The sequence below is a fragment of the Helobdella robusta genome (assembly GCF_000326865.2).
Source record: "Helobdella robusta unplaced genomic scaffold HELROscaffold_2, whole genome shotgun sequence".
In the NCBI taxonomy this organism is placed as follows: domain Eukaryota; kingdom Metazoa; phylum Annelida; class Clitellata; order Rhynchobdellida; family Glossiphoniidae; genus Helobdella; species Helobdella robusta.
Window position 1 is genome coordinate 3182721 of NW_008704083.1, and position 15325 is coordinate 3198045.

The 15325-nt window shown below is 32.5% G+C and overlaps 3 protein-coding genes across 3 annotated transcripts; 1 reads left to right on the forward strand and 2 right to left on the reverse strand.

Annotated features, from left to right (window-relative positions):
• Positions 1-1193: 1193 nt before the first annotated feature.
• Positions 1194-9909, forward strand: HELRODRAFT_160242 (hypothetical protein; the record flags this gene model as incomplete). Its single annotated transcript, XM_009017226.1, has 10 exons — positions 1194-1326; positions 2831-2916; positions 3114-3306; positions 4427-4471; positions 4723-4832; positions 5388-5477; positions 5995-6161; positions 8028-8305; positions 8642-8752; positions 9176-9909. The coding sequence occupies 10 exons, from the start codon at positions 1194-1196 to the stop codon at positions 9907-9909; spliced, it is 1947 nt and encodes a 648-aa protein (XP_009015474.1).
• A 302-nt stretch (positions 9910-10211) lies between these two features.
• Positions 10212-10851, reverse strand: HELRODRAFT_160243 (hypothetical protein; the record flags this gene model as incomplete). The annotated part of the gene is made up of 2 exons (XM_009017227.1): positions 10212-10396; positions 10707-10851. 2 exons carry the CDS (start codon positions 10849-10851, stop codon positions 10212-10214), a joined length of 330 nt encoding a protein of 109 aa, XP_009015475.1.
• Positions 10852-12577: 1726 nt separating this feature from the next.
• On the reverse strand, positions 12578-14445 carry HELRODRAFT_188264 (hypothetical protein). Its single transcript, XM_009017228.1, has 2 exons — positions 13999-14445; positions 12578-13111 (listed from the first exon to the last, which is right to left on the reverse strand). The coding sequence occupies exons 1-2, from the start codon at positions 14275-14277 to the stop codon at positions 13010-13012; spliced, it is 381 nt and encodes a 126-aa protein (XP_009015476.1). The 5' UTR covers positions 14278-14445; the 3' UTR covers positions 12578-13009.
• Positions 14446-15325: the final 880 nt, after the last annotated feature.

Genomic DNA, 15325 nt, shown 5'->3' on the forward strand with positions numbered 1-15325 from the left:
TATTTTTCTTGACCAACTTTTATACCATGAAGTTAATTAACTATTAAAAAACATTCATCAATTTCTGTTCTTTTGTTAAAGAAATATTAATTAAAATTCAATTTGTAGAATGAAAACATTGAGTGATAAACTATCTGAATCTTCGACGTCCGTTAGTATCAACGCAATTTTATCTCGCAAAATTGAATTTGAGTGAAGGGTCGCTCAATTAATTTTATTTAGTTTAAAGACTTTTTGTTTAAAAATTGTGATATGAATTCAAATGTCAAAAAAGTCTCGCTCGCACATAAATGTTTTACTCATCTGAATTAAAATTGATTTTCGAAATATTTCGATATATTTAAACAAGCCGACGTATTTGTGAAACGCAGAATATCGGATAAATGCTGACTGTCGCTAAAATTTTATCGAAGGAAGATTTAAATTGCTTAAAACGAATCCCATATTAGTACGCCTGCTCACTCACTTGGTCATAGGCGTGGTTAAGTACCTCGAAAATATCAGATGGTTCAATAAGAGCAGAATTATTTGTAGACACGTTTTATTTGTTTTGATTTATTTATAATAAATCATACCTATTACGATATAACTAACAGGTATGATATATTTTGATGAATGAAAATTTTTAATCATGAATGAATTTGCTATTTAAAGATATTAACAAAAACAGCCAAAAATTCGAATGATCATTTTATATAAATGTAATTTATTTAAAGATTTGAACAACGACAGCTGGCAGAGCGTGGTCATCTCCATCTCCAGCAACAACTCCGTTGAAGTCCTGCTGAATGAACGACTGTCAAAAGTTGTCCAAATGAAAATGAATGCAGTGGGGACGGACGATGAAAAAGGTACTTCAAAAAAGTGAAGTTTCAACGATTCAAAAGTTTTAATTGAATTAAACTATGAGTGAAATTTACCTTTAATCACTTTTATGTTTTCAATTGTAACTTAAATTTTTATTACATTTTATTTCAATCACCTAATTAGTCATTTTGTGATTAATAAATAAAATAATAAATTGATATAATTCTGTTTTTGAAAAAATTTTGGGATCTGCTACAATTTTCACATATTTTACACACAATTTTTATTACAATGAAAACTTCCAGCTTGATAAAATTGCGTATTAACATTTATTTATAAAGAGGTTTGTCTTAACATTTGAGGAATTGAACGACTAGAAAAGCATAATGATCTATATATCAGAAGGTTTAAAAAATGAGGAGCCTCTTGTGGACAATGAAGGCAGTAGCATTGAAGAGAGCATAATACGTTCAAAGGGCACGGAGCCAACGAGCTTTGCAATGATGATTAATATGGGAGGTTGGTGCTGCCTTGAAATGTTGTTTGACGTTAATTTTTTTTGTCCTACCATGTCTCAATGCACATATAATATTTCTATTATGATATAAACACTGTTGAGTTTTATTTATTTGTTTGTTTATTTGTTCTTTCGTTTTGTTTGTTTGTTAGTTAAAGTTTGTAGTGTTGAGTATCAATAGTGTTTCCACCTGTGGTGCACATAAGTGATTCGACAAATTTTCAACAAAAACAACAACCGAAAGCAAAAAATAGCAAAATATTAGTTGTGATGTGTTCGTCAGTTGCAATCGTTATAATAGCCACTACTATAAATAACATTATCGCAGATGGTAGCAGTAATAGTGTTAGTCGAGGGTTAAAGATGGCGTCTCGAGAAGCAAGATTATATCTACCTACTCGGTATATAACGCTGCTACCATAACTCCTAACTGTTATCAGATTAAAGAACGAAAATAAGAAAGAGAAAACGGTGGAAAAGAAGAATGAATATGAGAAGAAAAAAAGAAATGAGTATGCAGATGACGATGATGTTGAAAATGATGATAGGCGTATTGTCTGTTGATGTTGAAGATAAAGGTGGCTACAAGATGATGAGATTTGAAAAATGAGAAATGATTTTTTTCATTTTGATCTCAAACAAATTTTATAATCTTTCATAAATTAAATGTTATTTAATTTTGTAATTTGATTTATGGTTATTGACCTCTTAACGATTTCGTTTTTATTTGGGGTAAGTAGTCTAGAAAAAATTAGTCTCAAATTTAAAGTTTTTGTCCTAGTTTTGGCCTCCCGTAGAGTTTTTTAGTAATTTGACAAACGGCGTATGTTTTTAAGAATAATAATATTAATAACGATAATAAACATTTTTCTATAAATTTTCACAATTTTCTACAAGTTTTGGAAATCACTTTTTAAGTGATTTTCTTGTACTTTTTCATAAAATATTCCAATAAAAATTTGTCAAATAATTGTGAGCAAACTTATCGTAAAAATGAAAAGGTTCAATCATTGTCTTTAAATAATCTAAATAAGGGTTAGTATTAATTTTAAGATGACTTATGCAAGCGATAGCTATATCAACAATATGTTAGATAGAAGATATAAAATGTGATTAAGTGAATTTGAGATGCATAACGCTTAAGTTTCCGAAGTACACTGTTGTCTGGAAACCAAATTTGGAATTTGTTTTGCTTTTTCAAACTGCTTCATTAACATTACTTGGCAAGTTAGACACGTTTCCGATTAATATTTATAATTGAGAAGTTAAAAAATCTTTTACTATAATTAACGCGTTTTTCAAACTGGTAATTTATTTTTCGTAACTAGCTTTTTTAAAATTTTGATTAAAATTTTAAAAAAATGCAATGTTGCTAAATTTTGTTGATTTACAAAGTCAGTATAAATAAGTAAAATATGTTTTTACAAAATGATATAAATGTAAGGTGGTTCTAAATTAAAATACCGACTTTAAAGAATTAAAATTTTCCTTTTAATGACGAACTAGATGTCGTTGGACGAGGAGGAAAGTTGAATGGAATATCGTTTGTTGGATGCATGGGCCTCTTAAGTGCCATCCTCTCGGGCGATCCGGTGAGAAGTTTCCTTTTTTTATAATGATCAAAGATTTACGTATTTGGGCTTCTCTCCTTTCTTTTAGGCAGTTTAAAAACTTCATTATAGAAAAAATTGATAACAATCTTTTAAAAGTGAATTTAGTCTTTCTAAAATCATTCACAAGATATTTAGAACTGCAGGTATAATTTTAGTCAACTCGGTTAACATGCCAGCAGCTACAAGTTCCGAAGCAAAAAATAGAACTGCAACTTCATTCGTCGGCTGGCGTGACAGACGGCTGTGTGGATGGCTGTCAGACGATGAGGAAGTTATGTTACAATGGCGGAGTCTGCGTCAACATGTACACGCACTTGCATTGTGACTGTGGACTGACTCACTATGTCGGAGAATTCTGCCAACATTTAGGTTTGTTTTTATAAATGAAAAAATATTGTTCACTTATTATGACAAAAAGTGTGCTTGGAAAAGTTCTTAATCATTATTCACTTTAAATTTTTGTGGAGATAAAATTAATTGACAATATGTCAACTTTTAAAAGACGGAACTAAATCAAAGTGCAACAAAAATGAATCTTTATCTCGGTGACTAGATGGCCTAATGAATGATAACCTTCTTTTGCTAAAACGTTGTTAAACTGCAAACCATAAACAACAATTACAAAAGAACGTTTAAAAATATTCAAATAACTATTGCTACATTCTCCAGCTATGTTAAGTGATCTGAAATTGAAGTTTTTTTTGCTCAGACGATCATTTTTATTTCAATCAAACATAAAAAATGAAGAAAATCAGGCAACAAAATTGGAGAGAAGAAAATTTATTTTTGACGCTTTTGCCAAAAATCTCATTGTTGTGCAATAAAAAATATCATACAGAAACCAAATTAAATGTGGTGGTTGTCGAAATAATATTGTTTAAACCACTTCATTAAATAATGATAGAAACATTTACAGATGCTTTCTTGTATTTTTGTTTCATCAATATTAAGAATTCTACCCGCTCAGGCTGCAATTTAATTTTCAAAATTGGACGAGTTAAAAAATTAAAAACTGAAACGTTGCAAGCAGTGTTATGAATACTGAACTGACCTTTTACAAATTTGGTACCTTTGATTCGATCAAATACAATCCTGCTGGGGCTAATCTAATCATCACAAACCGAAAATATTTTATTTTAATGTTAGAAATTGATAAAAAATCTATTTAAATTTTTGTTTATATCATGGATATTTATGTTTATATTACATATATATTCTTGATTTAAAAACATTTTCACCATCCATCAGACAAGCAGCATGCAACCAAGAGTTGACATGTGGATACTATTGAAGGGGCAGCAGCAAAAACTAAGCATCTGTCGTTGCGAAATAATGCACGAAACTATCATTTAATAGCAAGTGCGATGGAAAGTTTTCAAGTTGAAATGGGTTTCTTAATGAAGCGGTATATACTGAATAAAATATTCCAATTATTTCACCATAATTGACTAAAGTAATTTAAATGCAGCGACAAACAAATGATTTGCAGAAAGTGGATTTGATAATGACTTTGAGTTGAGTAGTCTGTCGAAAAGTTTGTTTTCACTGATGCGGCAACACACTTGTATATAATGTTACTCTTGTTAATGTTAATCTTGCTACTAATTTACATTTTTTTAGCTTACAACGAAATATGTTTTTGAAAAACCATGCCCAATTTTTTAATTTGGAAACTATTGTTAGAAATGTTATTTAAAATATCTTTTCAGCTAAATGTAAATCTGATTCCTCGAAAAACATATTGACGCACGGAACTAACGCGTCACAACTGCTCACACGTAACAGATCATGAAGCAGTGACTCTGAAAGGTGACAGATTTTTACTGGTCAACGTTGAAGGGTTCGAGCATCAATTGTACAATTTGCAGCAAAGCATGCTTTCTTTCTTTTTCAAGGTTAAATAACTTTTTGTTTATTTTCCACTGTGCCAATCTGACAGGTGGTATTTAACTCTTTGTAAATGCAGTCTTTACTCTTCTTTCTCATTGCAAGATAGTCCACAAAATTAATTTGTTGTTAGACAGGCAAGCATTTTCTTACAACGAACAATTTTTATGAAAAAATCTGGTAAAATTTTGCATAGTTCTTTGGGTTCGTTTTTTACATGTTCAACTTTTTACAAAGATAAATAAATAGATATGTCATTTTCAAATGTCATGTTAGTAGTCTAATTTAGAGAGATTTTGTATATTTTTCCTCATGTGAATCTAACAAATAATATTTCAAATTCTTCAAATTAAATCAACATACATATTTCTTAGCAGCACATTTTGAAACATACAACACAGCGGCGATTAACATTGATTAAAAAAGTGCTCAAAAACCACACATCATGATGACATATGGACATAAGTGAAGTGTTCATGTCACAAAACCACGCACATCTCACACAAACGTGAGCTCATTCATGCATGTAAGTCTATATATAGTAATAATATTTTGCACAGAAGGGTTGCGAATTAAGCGCCAGCACAAATTTGCGCCAGAAAAAAACGAGAGAGTATTTCTGCACCTTCAACACCTGTGCCTCTGGCTCGCCGGTCTGTAAAGTGCGACATAAACATATACAACAAAATTACACACATACAAATACGCGCACACACACACGCACACACATTACGCTGATTTTCGGTAACTAAATTATTTTCTTCAATTCATTTAAACGTAGCAATCAATCACTCACAATGTTCGGAAGAGATTATAAGACGTACATGTTTGTTTTGTTTATCTTTATTTAACGATGCCACACTAATTTGCTTGCTTGCCTGATTGATTGATTGATTGACTGATAAGCCGTCTGTCTGCCTAAATGTCTGTTTTTTTGTCTGTCCGTTTGACTGACCGACTGACCGTCCGACCGACTGACAGGCAACTGAACATGCCTGCTTGCATGTTAACATGAAGACTGAATGAAGTTTATGAAAAATATTGTAAAATGGTATGGTAATAAATTTTTAAAGCATTGTGGCAAATAGACAAAAGAATACATTCCAATCATGCCACAGTGAAGACTTGCAAACAATTTAGAAACATGAAAACTGCAAACATATTAAACAGACGTCTGATTACAACGCTGAGCTGCTGGGCTACGTGAGCAAGAAGGACGGGAGTAGATTGAGACTGTCGCTCTTCAACGCTTCCATCCACCTCTCATTAATTTATGACAACAAGAAGTTCTACAATGAACTTATCCTGACAGCTGCCAGCAACTTGAATGACAACAGGTTCCACACTGTTTGCATTTGTCGCGCGTTTTACATAATTATAATAACTATATAATTTTATTTATATACAAACTATAGAATTGCGGGTAAAAGACCATAATCAATGCAGTAATTTATAAAATCTACCGAATTTCTAGCGTTGGATAGTTCCAGAAATTCTGTAGATTTCATAAATTACTAAGTTATATTTATTATATATATATAATTATATTATATATAATTATTGATGCAGATGACTTGGTTAATTGCGGGCATACACAATATTTATTCGTTATTTTTTTATGATTTTTATTGAATTTTTTATCGGTCATAGCGTTTTAAAATTGCTGAAAATTTATTTCGTTCATTAGCCATTCCGCAATCATTTAAGCGTTTTTGCGTCGGCGAGTCAAAGTTTACATGAAGTTATATTTTTCAATGCACTACAAAACGAAGGATGAAATGGAAGTTTACGTTGTCGGCACCAAAACAAACAAAGAAAATAAAATGACTCGTGCAAAAAAAGTGCAGTTACAAGCCAAACCATCGAGTTGTGTTTATTTTGGGAAAAATAGTAAAAAAAACCCCATAAAAAATAATTTTCACGTAACGGTATAAAACTTGTGGTTTAAAAAATCTAATATTTATTATAAAATTATTGATAATTCAGAAGCCAAGACATGAATTTATGAGCATAGCGACATAAGCAACAACAACTTAATTATATTAACATCATCTTCGTGGAATCTTGATGAGTTTAAAAACAGTCTGCCACAGAATGATGAGGATTGACAACGCTACAATAACGGCCACACCTCTGTAGTGTGTGTGTGCGTGCGTGTGTGTGTGTGTGTATGCGTTTGCTTCACTCTATTGTATTGTATTAATATTATTCCCTCTAGTACGCATATTCTACAATTAATTTCATCTATATTTATTCTACTTGAAGATTAATGAAAATCCAAGTCCAAAATAAAACCTTAAAAATAATTGTATATAAATATTACTTGCCCGTTTTAAAATGTTCAATCTTTTAATGCAACAATGAATCGGCTTCGTGGAAAATTTTTGAAATTTGCAGTTGCAGGTAGGCTGGATGAAGCGAACCCATACAAAATCAGACCAGCCATAAAATGTAACACGAACTTTTCAAAGATTACGTACGCATTCACTTCGTCATAATTTCTATTTTTAACAAAATTTTTCTTGTAACAACTATTTTATAGCTGCTTAAAAGTAACTAAATGATGACTAAAATATAAATAGTTGCTACTTGCATTATTGCACGAGGAAAATATTAAGTCAGGTAGTCAGGACGAGGATTTTATTCGGCATTAAGTGAGAAGGCCTGGCAAGATTAAAGTAAGTACAACAAACATGCTTTCATTTCGTCGCACATGTACTTTAAAATTGCACAACTTAATGCTGAATATGTAAAAATATAAAAATTTTTAAAATTATTACAGAAACATAATAAAGTTTGTAAATTTGAAAAAGATGTTGAATTCACGTGAAGCCACACACATTGCGTGTGTTGTGACAATCTCCTACAAATTTGAAGCATGGATTTATTCCAGCATTTATTCATTTCTGAATCAGAATACCATTACACCATGAACCGGTACACCACTTAAAAATCAGTCGTCGAACTAATTGACACGTTAAATCATTTCGTCAGTTCTTTGTTTTTCCATGCCGCTGCTTAATTTAATTGCCGCATTTTAGTTACTGGATATATTTTTTCTACATCAATTTGAATTTTTAGTTTTTGTGTTAATTTTGGTTAGCATCTGGTGATAAACTCATGATCACAAGAGTAAAAGGAATATTTCATTAAGTAAGAAGACATCAAATTACACCAAATGAAATTACGAATCCGACATCCAGATGGCACCGAGTGACCATGACCACCAGCATGTCCGGAGAACTCATAAACATCTCTGTTGACGGACACGTTGAACGCATGCCGCTCGGAGCTGGAGAGGAGGGAGAGGATGAGGTGGAAGAGGAAGATGACGATGATGGTGGTGAAAATGATGATGGCGGTGATGTTGAGAGTGAGGGTGACGATGGTGGTGGTGGGGATGATGATGACGTTGACTACAAGAAGATGCGACATCATGTCCTACAGTGGCCAAAATTTATTTATTTCGGAAATACGGAGAGTAAGATCAGTTGCTATTTTTTTCTGCCTTCAACGTTGAAATTTTAAAAAATTGAATGCTGTCTTTTTTTTGTTTAACATTTTTTATTGCTGATACAATGGAAGAAACATGAATAGGACATTCAACTGTTCTATTAATTTTTATAATTGCTTAGGATTAAATTGTTTTGAATTCACAATTATTTTTTATAAGCAATTTTTTTCGATATTAATTTTCGATGTAATGATAAATCATATTTTGAACCTTCAAGTCATTTCAGTGCTACAATTGGAATGTTTTACAAATCATTTGAACGAACAGTACGAGAGATGTGTCTGTTGTTTGTTTGATTTTCAGGTGGCAGTAGATCGGCCAGCAGTGTCAGTCTGAAAACCATCTACATTAACGGCCTCTCCGTCTTGAACTCCAACCAAAAAAAATTCTGCTCCTTTCAACCAACGTCGCAAGGTCCATGGTCGCCGCTGAAGCCACTTCAAGCGCTAACAAAACTAACAGCAGTGACGACCGCAAAGCCGGCCATGCCAGCATCTGACCATGTTACTGGAGAAACAAAGGAAGGAGCTGAACATTATGCTTCGGATTCACTGTCCTTTTCAACAAATACGATTTTTTCATCGAAATCAATGTTATTTGCACCACCTACACCCCCGTCATCATCGCCACCGACTACATCATTACCACTAACTACATCATCATCATCATCGCCATCATCATCGTCATCATCACCATCGTCATCATCCTCTTTACAATCGGCTTCGTCACCATATTTCTTATCATCATTATCATCACCACCATCATTATCCATATCATCAACAACAACAACATCATCATCAACAACAACATCATCATCATCATCAACAACAACAAAAGCCTCATCCACAACAACATCGTCATCTGAATTGAGGTCTCGCCAGTTCCAAACAGGCACATCTTCAACTTTTAAACCATCACAATCTTTGTTGGGTGATGCAAAATTAAAAAAATCCATTTTAACAAATATATTCTTAGATGACGTAGATAATATCAATCTTAGAAACAGTTCGAAGAGCAGCCGTATGATGAAATTAGTAACGTCAAGGGTCAACCACACAGCCAGTCAAACGAACTCACCTACAAAAGCCCAGCTGGGTGAACAAACATTCCACGAAAATGTCTCGAGCACCAATGGAGCAAATGAAACCCCATTAAGAAGTAAGATCCGAACCCCATCCGAACAAACACATCTTAATCAAAATTTGATGAGTGATGATCCAAGTTGGATTGGTGACATTAATTCTATGAATGGCGAACCTGATGATGATCATTATAAACATTACGTGGCTGAAGACTTTGGTGAAAGCATTGAAATTAAATGTCACAAACCGAACAACACCGCTGACAACAACAACAACAACAGCCACAACAACAATAACAACAACACTGATCACGAAACTAAAAATTCGAGTAAAGAAAGAAAAGAAAATGTTTTCCAAAAAGAAAGCAATGAGGATGAGTACGGAGCGGTCGTCGAGATGTTGATGGCCGATTCGGAACTTGTTTGTCGCCAGCACAAGTGCGCCCCCGGTGGCAGGGACGATGGCGAGCACGTTAATATCAGTGGTTAGCCATTGACTGTCTTGCTTGTGCTGTTATTTAACTAACATTGCGAGAAAATGTATTAATTTAAAAGCGTAAAATAAAATTTGAAAAAATGTTTTAAAATAAAGATAGGGAAAATTTTTAAAGACGAACAAACAAAAGTTTCATTTTAATCAGCAAATATAAAGATGGTGATGTTTTTCTTAGTAGCGCCATTTTTTCATTGTGGAAAAACTTTCGAAGAAAATTTCAAGCAGAAATGAATATTTCATTGCATTGCAGTGGCTCGCTTCAAGTGCAAAAAATGCACTTCACGTGCATGATGTCATCAAGCGCTAGATGGTGTAATGGTTAAGAATGCCTGCTCCTCTGCTGCAGTTGTCGACTTCGAATTCAAGAGCAATCGTACGCAAAATGGTGTATGAATGATAGCCAATGTAATTGGTGGTGCAAAGAGAACTTGCTCGAAACCACCTTTAAGATAAATTTCTTCTAAGACCTCTCGTTTGTAAACTTGCATGCATATTGTTCGAAAATTAATTATCAGTTACTATCTTTTTTTATTAGTTATTAATCATTACGTTGATGTCGATCGTTAATATTAACCACGCTCGGATTGTTCAACGAATTTGTTTTAAGCATACAACCAAATTGATGTCATTATTAAAGAAGCATTTTGAAAATGTAAATTCATTTTAATACTCAGACAAAAGTTTTGGGTAATTATTTCAGGCACGTATGGAGATGGGAAAGACAGTTCTGACGTTGATCCCACATCATCGTTCACAGCTACAACCAGCCGAAAATATTTCCTCTCTGTAACCTGCCTCATAACCATCTGCACGTTCTGCATACTTTCGTTCTCTCTCTATTTTTATATGCGAAGTAGAAGAAGTGGTCGTAGCAAGCAGGAGGGCAGCCAGCAGCAACAGCAGCATGAGGACCTGTTCAATCGAGAACACGACCATCTCTACTGTAGACATCACCTCCTCCAAAAGTTCCAACAACCCAACAAATCAAAGATCATTGAAGGGCTGGATGGCGAGAGTGGACTGCTCATTTCAATTGATAGACGCAACGACGACGACGACGATTGTAGTGGCAAGGATGATGATGATGATGATGATGATGATTATGAAAGAGAACTCTTCACTTAAGAAATTAACAACGCAATAACAGATCGAACGTGAAATTTTGACATAGGAATGAAAAAATAGAATTTGAAGTTGACGTTCATCTGGAATCATCTCCGCCATTTCGTTCTCACTGGCAATCAGTTTTCCTATAACTTTAGTGAAACTGATGGTGTGGGCAGTTGTGGAGCTTACAATGGAAAGAATACGTTAGGGTAATTTCAATCTACAATTCCGTAGATGCACCACGAAAAATTTTTATTCGAATATATTTTTTAAAAAAACTTGCAACAATTTTTTATTATCTTTAACAAATTTAAGCAAACTCTCCACACACTTGTCAACACACATACACGTACAAACACACGTACACACATACTTGTATATAATTAAAATATATTTTGTTACTTGTTGCAGTTAACATTGGTTTAACATAACATCTTCTGCAATGATATGTCGTTGTTTGTGTAACTAATTGTCGAAATTATAAGAACATTGTCATTTACAATAAAAAATTGATTTTATTGGCACTGATATTGAACTTTTTTAGATGAATTGAAAATGTAATTAAAATATTTTTAATGTTTCGTAGAGATAAAAATTCGTTAGATGAACAAATTTTTAAAAATATCTCAGAACCACACAACAACCATCAAACCAGATGGCATATCATATCCGATGGATATAACAAATTTATGAGTAATTTCAAAGAAACTGTACTAATAAAAAATATATTCACATTTCCAAGTAACTTAAATTAGTTTGTGACGTCATCTGGCAAGGATAATTAAATAATCAGTCGCTATAAATGATGATGATCCATTTTGTAATTTCGTGTTTGAGCTTTGTTAGTTGTGTACTTACAAACATTTGTTTAAAATGTGTTCTTACATGTTCATATATGCCAGTCATTAGGATAAATTAAGATGGAAATGACATCAAGAATTGCAAATGGTCTTTTTCTAATTGTTAGAGCCACCATCACATGCTCGCAACATCACAAAGCACATCGTCACAACGTCAAGCCAGAGTTGCAGATGCATGTCTATGAAAATTTTTTTCCAGATAGAATAATAAATATTGATACGTTTTTAGTTGTAATTATTTTAACGTTCGTTAATGTTTTCAAGATCACTGAACATTTTCGAGATACGTTTCGACAAGTCTGTAAAATAATACTTAAAATAGTAAATTTTAGTAATTACTTAATGCAGTTGAATCATCAAATATCGCCGTAACTTTATACTACTGGATAAACACAGTTAGTTACAGGTTTATACAGGATTATACAAGGTTATACAGTTGTACTGGATAATCACAAAGTTCCTCCATTATTTCTCATTTTCTATATTCAATTTTTTTTTTTAAAAGTTCTTACATTGTTTTGCTTCACGTCTCATTTTGTTTGAGGAGCCACAACATTTTGGCTCAAATCAGTCAGAAGTGCGTATCGTTAAATTTTAATGTAATGTGAGGTGAGAGCTAACATAGCTTTCATTGTGACCACTTAAATCTTTGTGTCTCACATATATGAAATAACATTTTGCATAATAACAACAGCATATTTTTTTTAATGTATTCCTGTTTAAAATCAAGCATTTTTATTAAAAGCCCAAAGTAGCATTTTCAGATAAAATCAAAGATTAAAAAAACAAATGGATGATATAACTTAAAAACAATTATATAAAATTATAACAATTGTAAGGATGTATATAATAAGGAAAAATATTTATCTGAAAGCAATCGGAATCAATCAATTTTCAAAAGATCAGATGCAGCAAAAATGAAACTCACAACAATTCACAACCATCGGTTAAAATGAATAGACGGATAATTTGACATAATTATTTCTACTTTACAATGACATATATTGCACAACACGGTAGGCTTCCATGCTGATATTGATAGATATTCATATTTTGTAAATTAATTTACACATATTTAAAACTAAGATGGTTTAATATTGAAAAATTTAATCTTTTAAAAGTTTAATTCAGATACAGAATGGGGTCTTTTTATCTTCATGCATCACAGTGTTCAAGGAGGGAGCGGATGGGGCAGCCCTCCAGACAGCACATCTTGAATGCCTCCACCACTGGAAAATAATCATCATTCATGATTAAGCTTGTTAAATGACAAAACAGTTTTTGATACTTTCAGTGAAACAACTTTTTAAAATTTTGAAATAATTTGATGTTATGACAAAATCAATTCCCCTCCAATCAAATCAACCTTTTCATTTGTATAGCGCCTATTTCATACTATTTCACGAAGACTTACATTTTTATTCATACACCGCGCGCGATATAAAACGCAGAAAAGCTTATGAAATGACTTCTCTCTGCAGTTGAACCACGTCACTTTGTCACAATGACGATGATGATGGTGAATGGAAACAATAACATGTTTAACATTAATTTTAATTTTTTTAAAGTGAAAAAAATTTTGTTTGAAAATTATTTTTTATTTGCAAACGAAAAAAATTTTGGGCTCGTTTAATGAAATAATCCCCAACAAATAGCCTCAAAAAGTTTTTATCACACGTGCCAACACATTTTGGAATATTTCAAAACGGCGAATGTTGAAACGGAAAATTTTTTTAGAAAGGTAAAAATGTTAACTGCCACGTCAAAAAATAGTTCGTTCTAAATGGTTAGCAGTTCTTTTTTTGCAGTTTTACGGCTTTTTAGCTATGGTTGGCTACTCACGCCTTTGGTCTTTGTTGCGAATCTTTTGCAGTTCGTTAACATTTTTTTGCATTTTAAGTTGGATTTTCTAATTCTAATGAACCGGCCTTAGCAATATTTTGTGTAATAGCTCGAAGTTTATAAACTTCGCTTATTCAAGTTAAACGAACGAAACATTAACATTCAACATTTTTTACAAGGTAGATTAAATAATAAAACAAATGCATATGTATGAATGTTAAGAGAGCAGAATTAACTGCATAGATGAAATGTATGAAAATATTGAATACTAACATCTTTTGACGCGTCTCGACTTGACTGGTTCGACCGACTCAGTTACTACTGGCATGGTAGGGCTAACAACGTTTCCCCCTAGCCAGCTCTCCTCATCTTCGACACTTCTCTTTGCTACCAGGCTGCAAATTTTTGTGATGTACTTGATGAAGACCGTCTGGTCGCAACTTTGGAAGACTTTTCGACGAGCTGGCTCAGTCTTCACAGTTTGTTGGCTCCAGAATATGAAGAACAAGAGTAACAACATCATTTTAAAACAGTTGAAAGCGTAAGGTCTCATTTTCTCTTCGAGCTATGTTTCTGGTTATAACTGAATATTGAAGTTCAAATTTTAGTTTTTGAATTGTCTGTAAATATTTTCGAATATATCAAGTTATTAGTATAAAATATATCTCAAATATAATTAAAAGTTTAAAACAATATAAGGAATTAAAATCTCTCTGACAGAAACTGTTAGAAAATGAATAGCTCAGTATTTGTTGAGAGGCTTAACACTTCAGCACTCCTTCGGTCAGGTTTTTATAAACGGTTACGTATGATTCATGTTGCACAAATTAACGTACGAAACGTTTAAAACTACTGCATGCACATAGTGGTTATATTAAAAAAATAATAATTTTATGAATGCATGACACATTAATAACCGCACATGTACACAGTTCGTTCAATATGCTGCTTGCTTGAACTAACTCGATAATTAATATTATGCTTTGTCACTCTAAAAAATTGCCCAATTTTTTAAATTACTTGGAATCCACACATATGCATACAATTATTTTGTCCTTAATTAATAATTACGGATATCATTTTAATTTTTGTTTTTTGTAAAAAAAAACTGAAAACTTTTTAAACACTATGAGAAATATAACAATTTGATTTGTATTATCGTCCGAGTAAGTCTTTTTTATTTCAAATCAAAGTCATCCAGAGCAAGTTTTAATAATAAATTTACAATAATTTTTGCCCAAAATATTAAATTGAAGCTGCGAAGGTAGATGGTAGACTTTAAATGTAGTGTGAGTTTCGATAAATTTTATATTTCACGATATTTTAATTATCTTGTTTAACCAATCTCTGAGATCCCGTCAAAGTAATGTTTTGAAATGTTAATGCTTCTTTTCTGTCGGAGCATGATGTGGAATTAAAACAAGTCTATTAAGTCCAAGTCTTTGAGCACTATACATAATCTGTAATAAATGAAACGCTTGTTTCGTTTTGCCTCATTAGCCGGGCCGCATGATGTTTCTATACCTTAAATTGGGACTCACAAGCATCGTCATTTTTGCATTTGAAAATATTGAGACTTGGAAATTTAGGAAAGGGAAAGT